The following is an 18,175-nucleotide window of genomic DNA, read 5'->3' on the forward strand; positions in this document are numbered from 1 at the left end:
TATTTGAATCTGACCTGTAAAATATTTTTAAAAGGAAGTGCCATAACGGCTAAATCAGTAGATTATGTATTATCTTAATGTTAAATTGCAGGTACAGAGCCACATGAATACTACTGAATTTATTAATATTATGAAATTAGCTCCATACCCCTTTAAACAGCAAAAGAAAGTTCCACATTTGCGTAGCCTTAGGATATTTACAGGTTGTTATTGAAATTTAAAAAACTTAATTCGATTATAGAAATGCCTTTTATTTATTATTTACAAATAAACTTAGTTTATTTCTTGAATTTTACATCCATCTATTTATAATTGTTAAACTATAATAATACTGATTATTTTGGCATATAATTTTAGTTTATCCACAGATATTTTAGCCTTAAATACTATTTATATAATCTAGAAAATTAATTACAATCCCTGAATCGGTGCGCTAAAATTCAAACTTTTAAGTGACTAGAATATTGTAATAAATACACTTAAAGCTAAGTATTTACATTGCTTTTAAACTATATACATTTTTGCAGCTAGTAGGGCAACTGAGCTATGTTTAGAACATTGAATTAAAAGAAAATCTATTTTATATTTCGCCAGTGTTACTAGCAAAAGATACAAAATCTCTTTTTATTTCACGACTTTAAAAATGAAATAAGACTAAGAGGTATAGATTTTTTTTTATCCATTACAATAACCTTTAATAATATATTATAAAACGTTGTGTTGCCATGCTATTAGTCAATTGATAGACCTAGAAAATTTTAGTATTTAATTACTCAAATTTGGAATAAACCACTTTTTGACGTCAAATGAAGGTTTTCGTTACATAAGTATCTTCCATAATTCTTCTACGATTTAATAAGAAGTATTTGCTTAAAAACGTGGAAGAGTGTAATGCTACATGTGTCAGCCGAGCATTCCACCAGACATGTTTCCGTGTACACGCATGTGCCTATTCAAGTTACCTGATTGTGAGAATCTGAAAAAAAGATTAAAGAACATAGTTTTATAAGACAATCTGGATAGCTATAGTCTATTCCAACCATAACAGGAAAAAAGCTAAATAAACATCATTTGACAGCAAATTGATGCGACATCATTGTTCGAGAGCTTGATTAATGTATATAATATTTTCTATGGATTTGGGAAAAATGGCATTTTGAACGTCGACAATATTATCAACGGAATTTTGAAAGTAACATTAAAGTGGAAATAAGTAGTTATATATTAAAAATAAAGATATAGAAATCATTAACTCTTAGTAGTGCACAACATCGCTGTGTTATTAGCAAATCGCATGAAACACATAAATCTAACGTTTGTTTATCTTTTTTCCTACTTCCATTGGAATAGGCTATACAACCTTTTATCCATTTATACGTATCTATTCTTCCATCAAACATCAATACTTAGTATTATTATGTTAATTAATTATTATTTTTGTTACAGAATTGATCATTTACCAGATAACTCATTTGTTTGACTGGCTTCTCATTCTAATTGAAAATAAACTTTTAATAGAACAGTAATTATTAAAGGTTAAAGGAGAATAAACTTATTTCAATTTATATTTCAAAGAATTACGTAAATGTATTGAGCTAGGTTCGATTGCGAAAGTCAAGTGAAATTTCTAAATAGTCTGCTATATTTATTTTTTAAGACTTTGTTTTTTATCAAATTCGTATAGCATTATTTTTTACATAAATAAAGAAAAAATATATACATCAAAATTAATTTATACAAACCTAAGTAGACATAATTTACACTGATAAGGTTTTTCCCCCGAATGTATTCTCAAATGCTTAGTTAGCGTCGAACTGTCTGAAAACGCCTTTTTGCAAGAGCGACATCTGAAAAAATAGAAGGTATTACTAGTTATAACCAAAATTGTTTATCAAAGGTAGATAGGAGGTAGGTAAAAAGTATATATACGAGTAAGTAGAGGTATATTTTGCAATTAATGTACTACTACTAGTAATGATAAAGATATTTGTATAATGTTATTAAGCAGAATACTAAAATATTAGACACGTAAATACAGGGCCGGATCTACCATATGGCTTTTTGCCGTTTTCGTGGATTCAAGGAGGCCCCATCTAAGTCAAGTCAAAGTTAAAAATAGACAATAATGAGAAAGAATCCATAACTTTATTAAATTAAACAGATCGTATAGTTTGCAGCCCTGCGAGTCCTACAATTAATCAAACCCATTCAATGAATTTAATTCAAGTCTACGTTCAGATATGTCTTAGATGGGCCCCTAAGTAGTGTTAGCCCAGGGCCCCCTAAACTTATATCCCTGTTAAATATCCTTAAGGGTCCGGCCATGGTTAAATAGACTAAGTTCCAACTGCAACTATTACTTTTACACTTTAACCACGAGCATAATTGAGTTTTCTCGTACTTAAAATTTTTATTGTCGTAAAGGAGAAAATCTGCTATACGTCTATATATCTACTAATATGGAATGGCGTGGCGGTATTAGCTCAAAACCTCCCACTCGCCGGAGAGGAGCCGTTTGCCTAGTATGGGGACATGTTATATGGACTGTATTTAAATGTCTTTGTATCAAGTTACTTACTGATATGGTCGTTCTCCTGAGTGTGTCCTCATATGCGTCGTAACACTAGAACTTTGACTAAACCGCCTATCACATATCGGGCACCTGTGAATATATTGAAAAATAAATCACGACTGCCAATTCATGAATTACATTTTCCTAAATATAAGTATACAAAAAATACTGCTTGAATACGATATAATATGGTGTACTACAATTATTATTATTAATAGTCTCAGATCAGATCTCAAAACTTTCACAAGCGATACATATATATAGATCTTTGTAAATTGTTATTAGTTTCTTGTTGTAACTTTCCGTCCGTACTAAAAGTCTGTTTTCAAGATTATAACTTATCATATAGCTGATGAATTTGGTTTTTTTTTTAAATATTATTACTATATATTTTAAATCAATCAATCACCTAAAAGGTTTCTGTCCTGTGTGTGTACGAACATGCGCAGTCAGATTAGCTGCCTGCGAAAAACTCTTATTGCAGTCTCCGCATCTGTAAGGTCGTTCACCTGAGTGCGTACGGAGATGAGTTTTAAGAGTGCTCGGTCTTGCGTAGGTTTTGCCACATATTCTACACAAATTCGGTTTCTGTTCATCGTCCTCCGAACATCCACTTAGAGCACCGACCTATGCCAAAAATACAATTACAAAACAAAGTTAATTCCTGATTGAAGTTACTTAGATGAAAAACATTATTAGTATGTATGATATAAGCTCAAAAAGACGAGACACATTAATTTAAAAATGTATGTTTATAATGGATAATCTAATTTGTCTTACCTGAACTTTTCCCGACGCGTTAACACACGTTGTGTATCCATAATCTTGATGCATGGGCCCTTGATGGTTCAATATATAACCATTGTTACTCATTTGCTCCTTCGGACTCTCCTGCATGTACATCTTCGATGGCGAACGTTTCAAAACTTGTCCCATATTTTTCTGATTCGAATAATTTGGCTTTTGTTGGAATAGATAATTTGGATTTGGCTTTTGGGCGTTTTGTAACTGTAACGGTTTGAATGTTGACGTCGCCGTTATTAATGGATCTGATTGATTTGGAGTTCTAAAGTCTGCTGTGAATGAGTACGTGGCCGACGGGTAAGAAGTGGGGATGACGTTTTGTGTTTGGGGGTATACGACGTTCACAGATGGAGCTGCGGTATTTTGATTCCATTGTACCTGTTAACAAGGTAAGTAATTGTTATATATTATATTTGTAAAGGGTTAGTAAAAAGTAAAGCTATCTATATTGATTTCGTTCAGTTCTGCTTATAGCGTAGCTATTTCACGAGGAACAAATTTAACACTCGATCGTAAAATTTTAAAAACCGACTTGCGATGGTAGTTTGTTTTAATGCATTAGGCCTTCATATAATTATCTACCTATAATTATAGATAAGATTTGTTACAATCTTGGAGCTCGAAACTCCCTTCGGAATATTTTTACTGAAGGGGGGTGAAGAATCGAGAAGGAAAGTTACACTAATCACACTTATTATCCGACTTCGAGTTAATACATCCTTCTTTGGGGCACTGTATTAGTTTTTTTTTATTAGGTATAAGATGGTAAAGAGCCGAGATGGCACAGTGGTTAGAACGCGTGCATCTTAACCGATGATTTCGGGTTCAAACCCAAGCAGGCACCACTGAATTTTCATGTGCTTAATTTGTGTTTATAATTCATCTCGTGCTAGGCGGTGAAGAAAAACATCGTGAAGAAACCTGCATGTGTCTAATTTCAACGAAATTCTGCCACATGTGTATTCCGCGAACCCGCATTGGAGCAGGGTGGTGGAATATGCTCCAAACCTTCTCCTCAAAGGGAGAGGAGGCCTTTAGCCAAGCAGTGGGAAATTTGCAGGCTGCTAATGCAAAAAAAAGAAATGAGATGCCAGAATTATTTTTAACTTGGCCTATTAAAACCATTTAAACCGCATATAACTCAATACACGATTGGATAAGGTAATGTTAAAAAAGAGTAAGACTTAGTATTTGTTAGTTTCTAGGCAAGATAAATAGAAATTTAATTGTACTTTACTTACTCAGTAGTTACTTCTGTAATTAAACTGGTGAATAGGAGTAACTACCGAGTTTCTTGCCGTTGGTAGCTTCACATTTAATTCAACACTGTAACATGACGATTCGCTAGTACTTTAATGAGCTTATTTGAATAAAAAATATTTTGTTTTTGATGTCATATTATTCTTTCCTTTCGAAATCGAGTTCACTCAGATGACTTATAATATTTCTGGTATACTTAGGTTAACTTTAACATGGACTTGAGTCTTATAATAGAGGCTTTGTAAAATAATCAATAAATTTTAATAACTAACAAAATCGTAACAAATTGGCTATATAGTTGACTAGCTGTGCCCGCGGATTTATCCGCAGATATTTGTAACTGTAAGAGTTTTATTGTTACTAAAATAAAGTAAAATATTATTGCTGGATAATTGATTCAGATTTAGCTGCTATGTACAAACAAACGAATCTATATTCCGCAAGGTCCACGCTAAAATACTTTTTATTGTTATAATAAAACATTTCTCTTTTATAATTGTAAGTAGTTGTTATCAATAATTCTTATACTTAAATACCATTTCAAATCCTACTGCCATAATTACTACAACTTCAATAACATTGAACTATAATACTAACTATCATCCCATGTTTATCCCCAAAACGGGGTTGATTTCTAAACAGGGTCGGACCGTAAGATTAGCGGGCCCTGGGCTAACACTACTTAGGGGCCCACCTAAGACATATCTGAACATAGACTTGAATTAAATTAATTGAATGGGTTAGATTAATTGCAGGACTGGCAGAGATGCAAACCATACGATCTGTTTAATTTAATGAAGTTATCGATTCTTTCGCATTATAGTCTATTTTTGACTGACTTAGCTGGGGCCCCCTTGAATCCACGGGGCCCTGGGCTGAAGCCCAAAAAGCCATATGGTAGATCCGGCCCTGTTTCTAAAGATACATTATCAGTACACCATCTATAGAGCATACATTTTAAATTTCAAGTCACTTACTTCACTAACATAGGACTTACAAACTTCCAACCCCCGTTTTACTCCCTTAGGGGTGGAGTTTGAATAAAATAAAATCGATGTCTACGCCCTATAAGGAATCCACCTGCCAAATTTCAAGTTTGTAGGTATTAAGTGTCTGAGATTTTGTGAGATTATGTGAGTGGTATTTCCCTTATTATACTTATATAGATTATAAATATGCGTATATTCTATTTTTTTTTTGTGCCAGATACTGAGAGTCTGGGAAATGGGCTACCTAATGGTAGCTACCTATTGCCAATATACATTGGTACTGTAATAAAGTTTGACTATTTCTTACGTAGTGCGACATCAACCTTGGGAACTAAGGTGTTATGTCCCTTGTGCCTGTTCTTGCAGTGGTTCACTCACCCTTCAAACCGTGATGCAAAAATACTTAGTATTGCTCTTTGGCCGCAGAATATCTGATGAGTGATATAATTAAAAATACTCATAAAATGCTATTCAAGGATTTTTATTCTTACTTGAGAACACAGTTGGTCCGCTGGACAGCCATGCATTGTCATGTTCATGGAGACGTTGACACTCATGGTGGGAAAAAGAGGGGTACCACTGTAGTGCTCATAGTACGGGTACCCTCCACCACTGTTTACCACCATCTAGAAACAGATTTAATTATAGTATCTCAGCTGAAACTAGAAAAAATATACAACATACAAGACACAGTCCAATTCGAAAGAGTCGAAAATAATTTTGATTAAAAATAAAACTGCAGCATTACTTTTTTTCTATACCTATTTTCTACAACGGCCGTTGCCGGCTAGGATTTTTACCTACCTATAGCCGCTTAGTTTAGAAGAAAAGAGCTCCTCTTGTTCATATAATTTAATCCGTTGGTGTTGCTAGTACCTAAGCATCTACCTATGAAAAAGCGATGAACGACAGATTGAAGGCAAGGGATTTATTATAGGAAAAACTACGACAAACTAACAAAACTAATGTTGCTCATTGTTTTTAATAGATACATAGTCCCAAGAATTGCAATAATCACAGATAATCAATTTAGTTTTTTTTAAATTTAAGACCGCAATGAAAAACATTTTATAGGTAGGATTGCAAACGCATGCACTCGTATTTCAAAATTCTGGTTTTGTAAAATACATTTTAAAACAAATATATATATATATATATATGAGTTTGATTAAATGTTCTTATGAGCCAGCTGTAACGGCTGTAAACTGTAAAACAAGTTAATAAAATTTGTGTAAAACTTTCTAAATATCGAACTTAATTAATCCGTCAGATTATTTAATCGTGGTAATTGTTTGGCAAATAAAACAAAACAAACTATTTTATTAGTCTTGCCATAGATAAGTGTAATTAAAACAAAAAAGTGCTTATAAATGTTTACAAGTGTTAATTTGCAACTGCAAAAAAAATCCATTTCACGTTCCGTTTCAACCACTTTAATAATTTTCCGTCAGATAAATCTGCTATCAAAATACGATATGAAGCCTTCCAAAAATCAAAAGTTATTCGTAACTGCAATGAAAAATGAAGCTAATTGTATAGAGAATAAGGGCGAAAATTGAAAACGCATATAACCATTGTAATCAACTCACCGTAACGCAAATACTCATATAAGTATTCCTATAGAAATGACATTAATCCTCTATATTAATTACGAGAATTCCATAACCGCCCCTTTGAATTATCCTATTCACCCTTGTCTACCAACGCAGAGGTAACGACCAAATGTATATTTATCTCACTTGCACGGGTATGATATTTACGAGAGTGAAAGAGATACCTGTGGGTGAACGGTGTCTGCCGCGCAGTCGCCATGGACGACGGCGTGTTTTAAGGAGAGGAGGACGTCCGCCGCTTCCCCACCTCCCCGTTCCCTGCATTCTCCCCCGTTGTTCCTGCTGTAAGGAATATTTCACTAAAGCTTTCAGGAGGGAGCCATTTTAATTTAGCTACAACCTCAACATGTTAATTTACTACTTCCTCATATTTATTACAAGTTTCATCTGTATAAGTATATTTATTCATACCGGAAATTCAAATTATTTTCTTAATAGAATATTCTACTATGTCTGAAAAAGTACTTCAAAATGTTGATTTTCTTAATAAAAGATATAAAAAAAAATATTTCGGCAAAATAAACACGCTCTCTTTATTACCACAAAAACGCTGTCAGTCATTCAAATGACGTCACATTGGTAAAAACAACAGTCGTGTATGTACAACCGGCACTCATTCAACGTTAACAGCTTTAAGTATTTGGTGTATTTTGAAAAAATACCTAATTATAATCGCTATCGTTGGTATAGTATCTGATTGCGCAAATACTAACATTAAAACTCCAGAAAAGTTGTTTATCAAAGTGCCAATTTATATCGGAATGAGGAATGTTTGATTGGTACTCGTAAAACGAGATCCTTATTAACTAAAAGTCGATTGTATTTATGTGAGGATCATTTCCATGTTAGTAAAACTTCTTAATTAAAATCTAACAATACTTAGCCCTTTTCCCCGTATATGTATAAATAAAGTTGATGGTAACAATATCTACAATTACTACGAAAGTTGATAGATATGTACCAATAGCCTATTCCAATGGAAGTAAGAAACCAGATAAAAAAAATCTTAGATTTACGTATTTCATACGATTCGCTAATCATTCGGTTAAATATATTGTGCACTACTAAGAGTTTATGATTAATATATCTTTATTTATAATACAACACTATTACACTTTACTTATTTCAACTTTAATTTTAATGCCAAAATTCCGATAATAGTTTCGTCGACGTTCAAAACGCCATTTTTTCACAAATCAATAGTGAATATTATAGATTAATCAGGCTCTCAACCATTGATATCGCGTCAATTTGCTGTCAAATGTTATTTAATTGGCTTTTTCCTGTTATAGTTGTAATATAGTATAGCAGATTACGCTGAACTAACAATTTTTGCCTATATGCTGTCACACCATGGCGGCTCCTGTTTAGGTCACGTGTTATACAGATAAAAAATTACGACTTTTAATTTTAATATAATAAAAGTATAATGCGCTTTTATTATTTAATTTAAAAATATTTAAGTAAATTTTTACATTAATTTTAATTTTTATCAAATTTCATAATTCATTTTTTACTAAGGCAATTATTCATTGTCTAAATTTAATTAATTAAGTAGAGTCAAAGTAAAAACTACCACCGGTAAGTAAATTTAATGTAAAGTAAATGATCTAGAAAAAAAAATAAAAAATTTAGGATACAGTTTTTAATATTAGAAAGAATAGCCAGGAGTCGATAATTTTATTTCAAAGCTAGAAGCTAGAAGTAACCTTCTATAAACTCACTGGTGGAAATTTTGCTGTTTTATTTACCTGTTGTACACAAAAGAATTAGGTAGGTATTTAAATACTATACACAATAATTAAATGGCTAATAATTGTCAGCGATAGTCATTATCATTTTTTTTTTAGATTTAATGTCAAAACAAAGACACGGTGCGACATTGAATCGTGACACGTTGCGGTGACGATACGTCGTTGAAATCTAATATCTGCAAGGTAAATTGTGATGTATTTGTGACGTCTTTAGTTAAATATTGGTAGATCAATTAATATCCTTTATGGAAAAGCACAGGACAGAAGAAGATAACCAGAATAAAAATATGTATTTGAATTTTTTTTCTTCTATTTTAACGACATCGTTACTAAAACGTCGTGTCGTACATTCAACGTCACAAAGGGTTAAAATCACTTCATGAATGCACTGAATATATGTCTTAGAGGCCTACGACCTAGAATATAATCGTTATAGCTTAGCAATATTTATTAAATTAGTATTATAAAGTATAGTTCCTTAGTACGTTTTATGTTCGGTTTCGCATACGAATTAACGCGCGCTACATATTGCACTTCACGCACGCGGTGATTCCGGCGTATTTCTCGAACCAAATGCATCTCTTCAATACTAGCCTACTAGTATTCAATAGTCAGTAGTTATCTACTAATAGTTATAGGGTTTTTTATATATATAAAATGCTAGTAACAGCCCGAAGACTGGAAGTTGGCAGATTTTTATGTTCCGTGATTGAGACAACATTTAAAGAACCGGTGGTCCTGAGTTTAAAATATTTTCAATCGTGTTGGATTTGCCTTCCCGATTATGAAAGTAAAGTAATAGACGTCACTCGTGTCAGACAGATACTTGTGTTTTATATAATATGTCCCGCACAGTTAGTTAGTCTCCCCTGAGGAGGGCCACCCCGTAGCTAAAATCAGTCAGGATAACACAATTTCTAGTCATACATTATTTTAGTTGTAAAAATAAACGTCATTGAGAGGATCATTGACTAAATTTAAATTCTACGTTTTGTAGTTTTGTAATATAATACTTTCCTGTTCAATGATATTTTCTGCGTTTAAACTGGTTTAATCTATAATGTATCAAAACTGTAACGAAGCTTCGTTTGTTTTTTTTTTTAGAAACGAACAATCGTAGAGAACATTAGTGCTGCCCGATTTGCTCGACGTGAAACCTTTTTTCCATAATATAAACCGATGGCCCGTAATCATAAACAAAACAAAACAAAACATTCAAGAAATTCAAGTTTTCTAGACGATTACTTTAAAAGGCAAACTTAAAATCAATTTGATTGCTTGACTACATAACATAACATAATCAGCCTGTAAATTTCCCACTGCTGGGCTAAGGCCTCCTCTCCCGTTGAGAAGAAGGTATGGAGCATATTCCACCACGCTGCTCCAATGCGGGTTGGTGGAATACACATGTGGCAGAATTTCGTCGAAATTACACACATGCAGGTTTCCTCACGATGTTTTCCTTCACCGCCGAGGACGAGATGAATTATAAACACAAATTAAGCACATGACAATTCAGTGGTGCCTGCCTGGGTTTGAACCCGAAATCATCGGTTAAGATGCACGCGTTCTAACCACTGGGCCATCTCGGCTTGACTAACGTGCATAATATTACTACACTATTAGATAATTACGTTTGTCACAACTATTGGCATTCAAACTAAAACAAAAAGATATCGATTCATATTAAATCCTGTCTGGTTGGTCTAGGCGTTTCCCGTTCGGCGGAGACGACGACGGTGACGTCTTATCTCTGCCAGCTCGATATTGAAAAGATAGCCGTGGATGCGTCAGTTGGCCTCTTGTTTTCCATTTCAAACAGTCCATAGGAGGATGGCAGCCGGTGAACGCAAAGTTGGTCTTGCTTCTGAACTCTTTCCAATCGTGTTGGATTTCACATTGGGTTATTATATAAGGAGTGAATGAATAGAGACAACCTGTGTTTATGTACACACTTATGTATATGCTATATACTACCCTCACAGTGCGGAAGTCTCTCAGGAGAATATTTGATAAAGAGTCATGATAAAAAACGTGGAAGTACGTTTTCGTTGATTCTCATGCATGATGTATAAAGTTTAATTAATTAATTTATAGTCCGTGTAAAAAACTATAACTATGAAGATTTATGTGGTACTTCTCTGTAGAATCGACTTTTCGAACCGATGGTAGCTTTACGTTTTAATGATTTTGTCGATTCAAAATTCGAATCAAAGTGCATTTTAACTATAAATTAAATTATGTTCACAGAGAATACTCACTTATAACCAGAGCACGGTGAAAAGGGGAAGAGTGAAGGCAGCGGATCCAGTTCAAGGGGAGGTAGGGAGAAGGAGCCCATGTCCTCAGCGGGCCAGTTCGGTTCGCTCACATCGCCGAGTCCAACGTCGCACGGGGCGATAGAATCGCTCAGTGCGTTTAGATCGTCTCCATTATCTGGACAGCAGTTCTCGTTTTCTTGCTGTAAGGATGACATTTTTTTTTATTTTACGACATTAGAAATTAGTACAATAATTATACATAACTACATATTACAAAATAAAGTGTTCTCCGCATTGTCTGCCTGTCTGTCTAAACGCGATAAACTCAATTACTACCGAAAGAGTTTCATATGGTTTTCACTATGGACGAAATGATTCATGACAAAGGTTGAGATGTATAATTCATGAAAGGTTTTGGGTTGATTGGCTGAAATATGACAATGATTGTTGAAGGGATCATATCGACTGAGAGCTTTACTGGCACTATGCATGTACTTATCTAATTTTATATATACATCAAGTCTTAGAATAGAAATATTACTATGTACATCGATCTTACAGGCTAACTGATCATGTAAAAACAAAAAAAAGAAACAAACAAAAAAAACTATACAAATTATAAAGTAAATATATAAGAAAAAACAACAAAAAGATAAAATAAAAAAAAAAAAACATTGTACAATAAACATAAAATGTGAATACCTCTTAAGGTAAACATAAAAGTGGCATGAAAACAATGTTATGGTAAAAAATGTTTCCTAATTTATTTTTAAAATTCAATTCAGAGTTGCCAAGTATATCAATATCACCTTGTTTAAAAATGGAATTATAAATGATCAGATTTGCCTAAATTAGTTTTAGTATTTCTATATTTAAATGTTTGTTTATGCTTATTTTGAGCTCTTGCATTTTTCCTCGGTACGCCCAACATGATTTTAGTTATATGGCATAACGATATATATGTCGCAGCCAACTGGTTAAATTAGACTTTTAATTAACAGCCTAGACGCTTTACTAAAGGGCGCTGTTCTACCAGCGGCCTGAATCTTCAATTCATAGAATGGGGACTCTCATACATATAAAAATATTTATATTGATAGTTTAGGTCTAACCCCTAAGCTAAAATGCTCCATTTCTGAGATATTGGCAAAAATATGTATTGTAATTCTAAACTTAAAATTAGGTTCTCTATCAACAATTTCTAAAATATAACCTGCGGTGCTTTTTATTTACATAATAGTCCCTATATGAACGGAAAATTAATTGGTTTATTGTCATTCAGATCGCTGGTTGAACAGCGCCGTTTAGTAAAGTGGCTAGGCGTTTCATTGGATGGCTAATCAAGCTAGTTGCCTACGACATTAACATTTTATTTAGACCATTTGTCTCTCTTTTGAAACCTGGTTGTTAGTTAATAATAAATAAACGAACTAAAACAAAGATGATTAAAGAGGGTATTTTAACGAGATGTTTCTGCGTTTGAATGTGTGTGTGATTTACATAAAAGTGCAGGTGTGGTTGTTTCCCACATTTGCGGTGAAAGAGATTTCATGGTCTTTAATGCATCGCTGGATGTAAGAGTCTCTGAAGGTTGAAATGTCCATCCGTCGGCCCGTGTAAATTTAATTTGATAATATAATCAAAACTATTAAGAATTATTATTCTTGTATGGCACAGAGACTAAATGTCAATTTTCTTATGTCATGCTTCGACTTTTATTCAATTATGCTATATTGGCACAATATTTGCATACTTTCTAAAAACAAAACATCTGTATTCTTAAAGAGGAGAAAACGTTCAATTTCTCATTTTTATAGTAGTTTTTCGTCGTCGATTATTTAGAGCTATCACTTCGTTACCAAGTTTCCGAGCTTTTGATCCGGCTCTGCAAGTTTACTTTCAAGGTCGATATTTTTAAGAGTTTTCATTTCTAAACTCTGAAGTCAAAAGATCTTGTAAGGTACTCAGGTAATGATTACTCTCAATTTAAATGAATATTTTTTTAATTTAACAATTATTTACAACTAGCCTTCCGCCCCGACTACGCAGGGGTAAAATTAATACAAAGTTACCTCTCCCATTTTAAAGTTGAAATTTTTAAAAATCATTCTTCTTTTAATTCTTTGTGAACTTCGATATTGCGAAAGGAGTACATGTTAAATGTCAAGACAATCAGACCAATAGTTTCGGAGATCTCGTTATTAAGTGGCATTTCCCTTAAATAATTTCTGAAAATTTCCAATTTTCTGCGCAGTACATTAGAAAATTAAAAATCCGATGAATTAAATCGTTACAGTCGTTCTGGAGTTATAGCGGACCAAGGGAAATGAAGATGAAAATGAATACATATCTTCATATGTATAGATAAACACATAACTAAATATTTCAGATTAAAAATAGTTATAGTAATAGTTACTTTAAACATCGTGATTATACATTTTACAACAACTAATCGTTATATATTAAGGAATGCTCTACATAATAATTTATGGAGCGAACGCGAAATTACAACGCCAACTAACGCATCATCCTTCACGAAACATCTTAAACACAACTCGGTAAATATTTTAACAGAAATTGGTGTTATATAATAGTTATATTTAGTAGGAAAAATAGGTATGACTTTATCTAAATCGAGGTGTAGATCTATTTACCTGGCAGCAGTCCTCCGGTAGCTCTCTAAGCTGGTCGCACGAGCAAGGCTGCAGAGGGTCGCAACAGAGCCCGTGGCAGCAGCCCAGGAACTGCGGATTGTTGGGTACGTAGCAATCCATCGCGCACGCCGCCGCGCAGGGGCGGATCACAGCTTCCGACGTTTAGCCATCCCTGTAAGATGTGGCCACACCCTTTAGATATACATATTTATAAGTAATTTGTGTAACGACGGTGTATTGTCTCTCTAGTGAACTATGTTGATATATTTACGTTTCTGTAGTTATGTTGTGTTGATTTTAGGTCGGTTGAAGTATTTGTTTTCAATGTATATTTATGGAAGCATTTGTTAATTGAACTAGTTACTACAAAAATAGACCAAATTCGACATAATTTTAATGTAAGTACCATAACAAATATAGTTCAAAGTTTTATAATACTTAGTGTATCCTTGGTTTTTATTGTGAAGGTATTGAAAATATTTATAAGATTTAAACTGAGAGAACTACATAGAGCTTTACCTATCTACAGTTAACAATTCAAATATTTTAGATTTTTTCTACAGACTGAAATTGCAATATAATAAAGGACCCAATGGTCGTTTGATGATATAAATTAGCTTGTTCATAAAACAAGTGTGTTCAAATGTGTCGTAATTAATATGTTATGGTTATTTAAGTAGAGTCATAAATATGCTAAAAATTCATATAATGGCTTTATTGCTCACACAAATAATTCATTCATATATCATATGAAATGAAAACTTTAAGAACAGCTAAAACGACGCCAAATAAAAACAATCTCTATTTAATTATAAATCAGGCAATTTTTGTTAACGTAAACTTAAAATAGAATGGATATTATTCTAATTATTGTATAATATTTAAGTTTTAGTGAATTGAAACTGATATCATTGCATACTGGATTTCTTGCCGGTTCTTCTCGGTAGAATCTGCATTCCGAACCAGAGGTAGTTTACTTTTAACAGAATTCTTTAAAAATACGATTCAAACGTGCTTATAAAAGCCTACTTGAATAAAGTATATTTTTACTTTCGATTTATCTGATCTAATATAATAAAATACAACAGTTTTAATAATTTATTAACAATAATTTCTTATAAGTAATATTTAAATGGTACATACATACATATGTCTTGGACGTAGAGGAAGCAACGAATATTTTTGGACACCATTTTCTGTATGGGACTTCATTCTTTTTGTGTTCATGTTAAAATAATGAAAATTGTCACAACCAAAACAGTGTGTGCTATTTATATTTTTTAAATTGTGTGAAATTTTAAAGATCATTTAATTATATTCTCTTTCCTCTTTTAGCTGGAATTATAGCTTTTTAATAACTTATTCTTATACATAAATTATAGATTTTTATCTTGTTATACTTTTTTTATTATACGTAGAGAAATTAGAGTTATTGAAGTATTCATTTTTAATTAAAAGGTTTATAAAATATTGTCTTACTCTGTATTTCACTCTGTCAATGTAATGTATACTTTTATTATCTAATTTGTATCCTACGCATGTATATATATGATTATATCATCACACTCCTTAAGACATAGAGACTTAAAATTTGCTGCTCTGATTCGTGAAGTCGGAAAAGAATCGCGAAATTTTGATTTTGAAAGTTTATCGCCAACTAAATTAGGTCGACGGATTTAAAGTTTCATTCTTCCAAGCAAATCAAGAAAAACAAGTTTGTATTATTTTAGGTAAACGCTAAAAAAGCTCTTATATTGTATAGTCTATTAACTCTACATATATGCTCATCGATTTTCGTGATATTTTGGCATTTACGTAACATCGGAAACGAAGGGATGGAAGTATACGGTTTACATCCAATCGCCAAATCAAAGGTGATATATTATTTTGTCTTAAATTAATCGAATTATAATCTTTTGTAATACCTATTATAATAATTCGTTTCAACGATATGTTGAACAGGAAACCGCATCAAAATCCGTTTAGCGGTTTGGGTGTGAAGTCCAGTCATGGAGAAATCCTAAAAAAAATGTGTTTTTAACTAATAACGTTTATAACTTATAAGGTTTTTAAAATCAATTTACCAAATTAGAGTTTTATTTTCCTATTTTTAGTGCTATGCATAGTTTGTATTGGTTTCGAAAAATCTATTAACACAAATCGGTATGCGACATTGACTATTATACGTCGGTATTTAATAAGCATGAATTTTTTATATTGTTAACCAATATATTGCCAATACGATTTCGTCTTTTGTGTGAAAAAGTGAACCCTATGAGCCAATTTTAATTACGATTGCAATGAGTCCATATATATTTGTATTTATTATTTGTTTAAACTACGGAAATTGTGTTTGAGCACATATTTAAATTTAAATCTTTAAATCCATCAAAATTATTAATTTTCAAAAGAGCGAAGCTCGTACAAGTTAATGAAACACTAACATTTCGCTATAATTATGTTTAACCAAATTTAAGTATGTATTTACTAAAATACCTATAATAACTTACTACAGAAACTCTGCATTAATTGTAGAAACAAGGTTCTAAATTATAAAATTAATATCCCTAATAAATAAGTAAAATATGTGTCATTAAAGAAAAAAGATATCTATAAAAATCCGCGGTAGGTACAAGATAAGTTTAATACAATACAATACAAGATAACCATGAATCTTTATACAAATTTCTCATCCTGTATTATTTCTTCATAATGACCAATCTTAAAAAAATATATTGTTTCAAATTAATTTTCTTAAATTTTGTCTTCGTGTAAAATCTTACGATGAATATTGATGTGTCAGTCCTAACATTATATTATAGATATATTTATAATATAAGCGGTAGAAATCCTATGAATTTTAATATTTAAGGATAAAAATTTAAAATAGTTCTTATTTTCTTAAACCTGAAGTAGAGGTTAAAGGTCAAAGGCGTGAAAACAATTTTGGCGATTTCCTCTTTGTAATATGTTTTACAATCAATTTAAACTTATTTGTAATTTATTTAACTAAGCGAAGTTAATTAAAATTATAATATATTCTTCCGTTTCGTTATTAGCTACGATCACTATATATTTGAGGTTACTTATTTCGCACTTATAATTTTTATCTATAATACCTAATTAAAATGTTCGTTACATAAGTTCAAATCGCCTTGCAAACCTGCTATAATTTCTAAAATGAAGAGTATTTTCAATCATTTACTAAAATTAAACTATATTTATAAAAAAACAAATAATCTAAAGAATTTTTGCTACGGCAACAAATCTGTCTTGTACACATGAAATATAACTTTATAATAAATACATTTTGATTATGTATTAATTTTATATATATTTTGTTTTTTGCATTTGCAAGTTTAATTACAATTAGTAATTAAACTTGCAAAAGAAAAGCGCAATTGGCTTATTTATCACGCATGAGAGGTTAGACGTTCTCAAAAATATTTGCGCACCTTCGTCCTGCACGGCAATTGTATTTTAAAAATATAACATTATTTTTTAGAGGCTCGTTACTTTAATTATATCCATTGGTTTAATTATAATTAGCATGTACGCTGAAAATATTTACCGTCACTTATTGATTTTTTTTCGCGTAAGAACATATCTATTCTCTTCAGATTACACTTACTTTTAGCTTCAAGACTTTAAAAGAAAATATCTTACCTTTTTCGAAAAACAATCCAAATTAATCCAACAGTTTTCAATAGTATATATGTTAAAACACATCACAAAATCACAGTAACACAAAATAACTCTTCGCACTAATTAAATTAAACGTATCAGTCAAAGCATGCGCCATGGCAACATTTGAGCGCTCTATTTAAAAAAGTTAACATTTTTCGATAGGACGAACCCTTGCAGGCTAATGTTGGTGACTAAATGACTATCTCCTGTTAAGTGCAGTCGCCACCCGCCCCTACGTTAATTGGCTGTTTGTATCAAAGTATCCAACCCCTCTGAAAAAAAACATAACATTGTGCGCGGGAAAGTCACTGTCAACGCGTATCGGGTTAACATGGCGAATTGCGGAAGCTATTGTTTTTGTGGTGAGGAGCGTTTAGTGTGATCTTATTTAGATAACTAATTGATTGAACTATTTCGTAGTGGTTTCACATATTTAATTATCGTTTATTTAAGTGGTTGTTTGCGTGTGTGAATTAAAGTAAATGGTTTATGTTGCTATTATAATTTATGATGTATAACAGCTGGCTGTTTATAAAAAAAAGTAGATAGCTAATAAAACTCCTTTGAATAAATGATAGGTA

The 18,175-nt window shown here is 32.1% G+C and overlaps 1 protein-coding gene across 1 annotated transcript; it reads right to left on the reverse strand.

The window, feature by feature from the left end:
- Nucleotides 1-701: 701 nt before the first annotated feature.
- Nucleotides 702-17,786, reverse strand: LOC113398076 (protein glass). The gene is made up of 10 exons (XM_026636653.2): nucleotides 17,574-17,786; nucleotides 13,908-14,079; nucleotides 11,254-11,453; nucleotides 7,403-7,520; nucleotides 6,117-6,251; nucleotides 3,353-3,754; nucleotides 2,982-3,199; nucleotides 2,579-2,662; nucleotides 1,743-1,847; nucleotides 702-976 (listed from the first exon to the last, which is right to left on the reverse strand). The coding sequence occupies exons 2-10, from the start codon at nucleotides 14,025-14,027 to the stop codon at nucleotides 904-906; spliced, it is 1,455 nt and encodes a 484-aa protein (XP_026492438.1). The 5' UTR covers nucleotides 14,028-14,079; nucleotides 17,574-17,786; the 3' UTR covers nucleotides 702-903.
- Nucleotides 17,787-18,175: the final 389 nt, after the last annotated feature.

The sequence above is a fragment of the Vanessa tameamea genome, chromosome 24, assembly GCF_037043105.1.
Source record: "Vanessa tameamea isolate UH-Manoa-2023 chromosome 24, ilVanTame1 primary haplotype, whole genome shotgun sequence".
Classification (NCBI taxonomy): Eukaryota; Metazoa; Arthropoda; class Insecta; order Lepidoptera; family Nymphalidae; genus Vanessa; species Vanessa tameamea.

Excerpts from the sequence above, each read along its gene's own strand:
- LOC113398076 (XM_026636653.2), bottom strand. The coding sequence starts at position 14,027 with ATGGATTGCTACGTACCCAACAATCCGCAGTTCCTGGGCTGCTGCCAC. Across the intron at positions 11,454-13,907 it reads TACCGGAGGACTGCTGCCAG|CAAGAAAACGAGAACTGCTG; the intron begins GTAAATAGATCT and ends TCATCCTTACAG. Across the intron at positions 7,521-11,253 it reads TCACCGTGCTCTGGTTATAA|CAGGAACAACGGGGGAGAAT; the intron begins GTGAGTATTCTC and ends TATTCCTTACAG.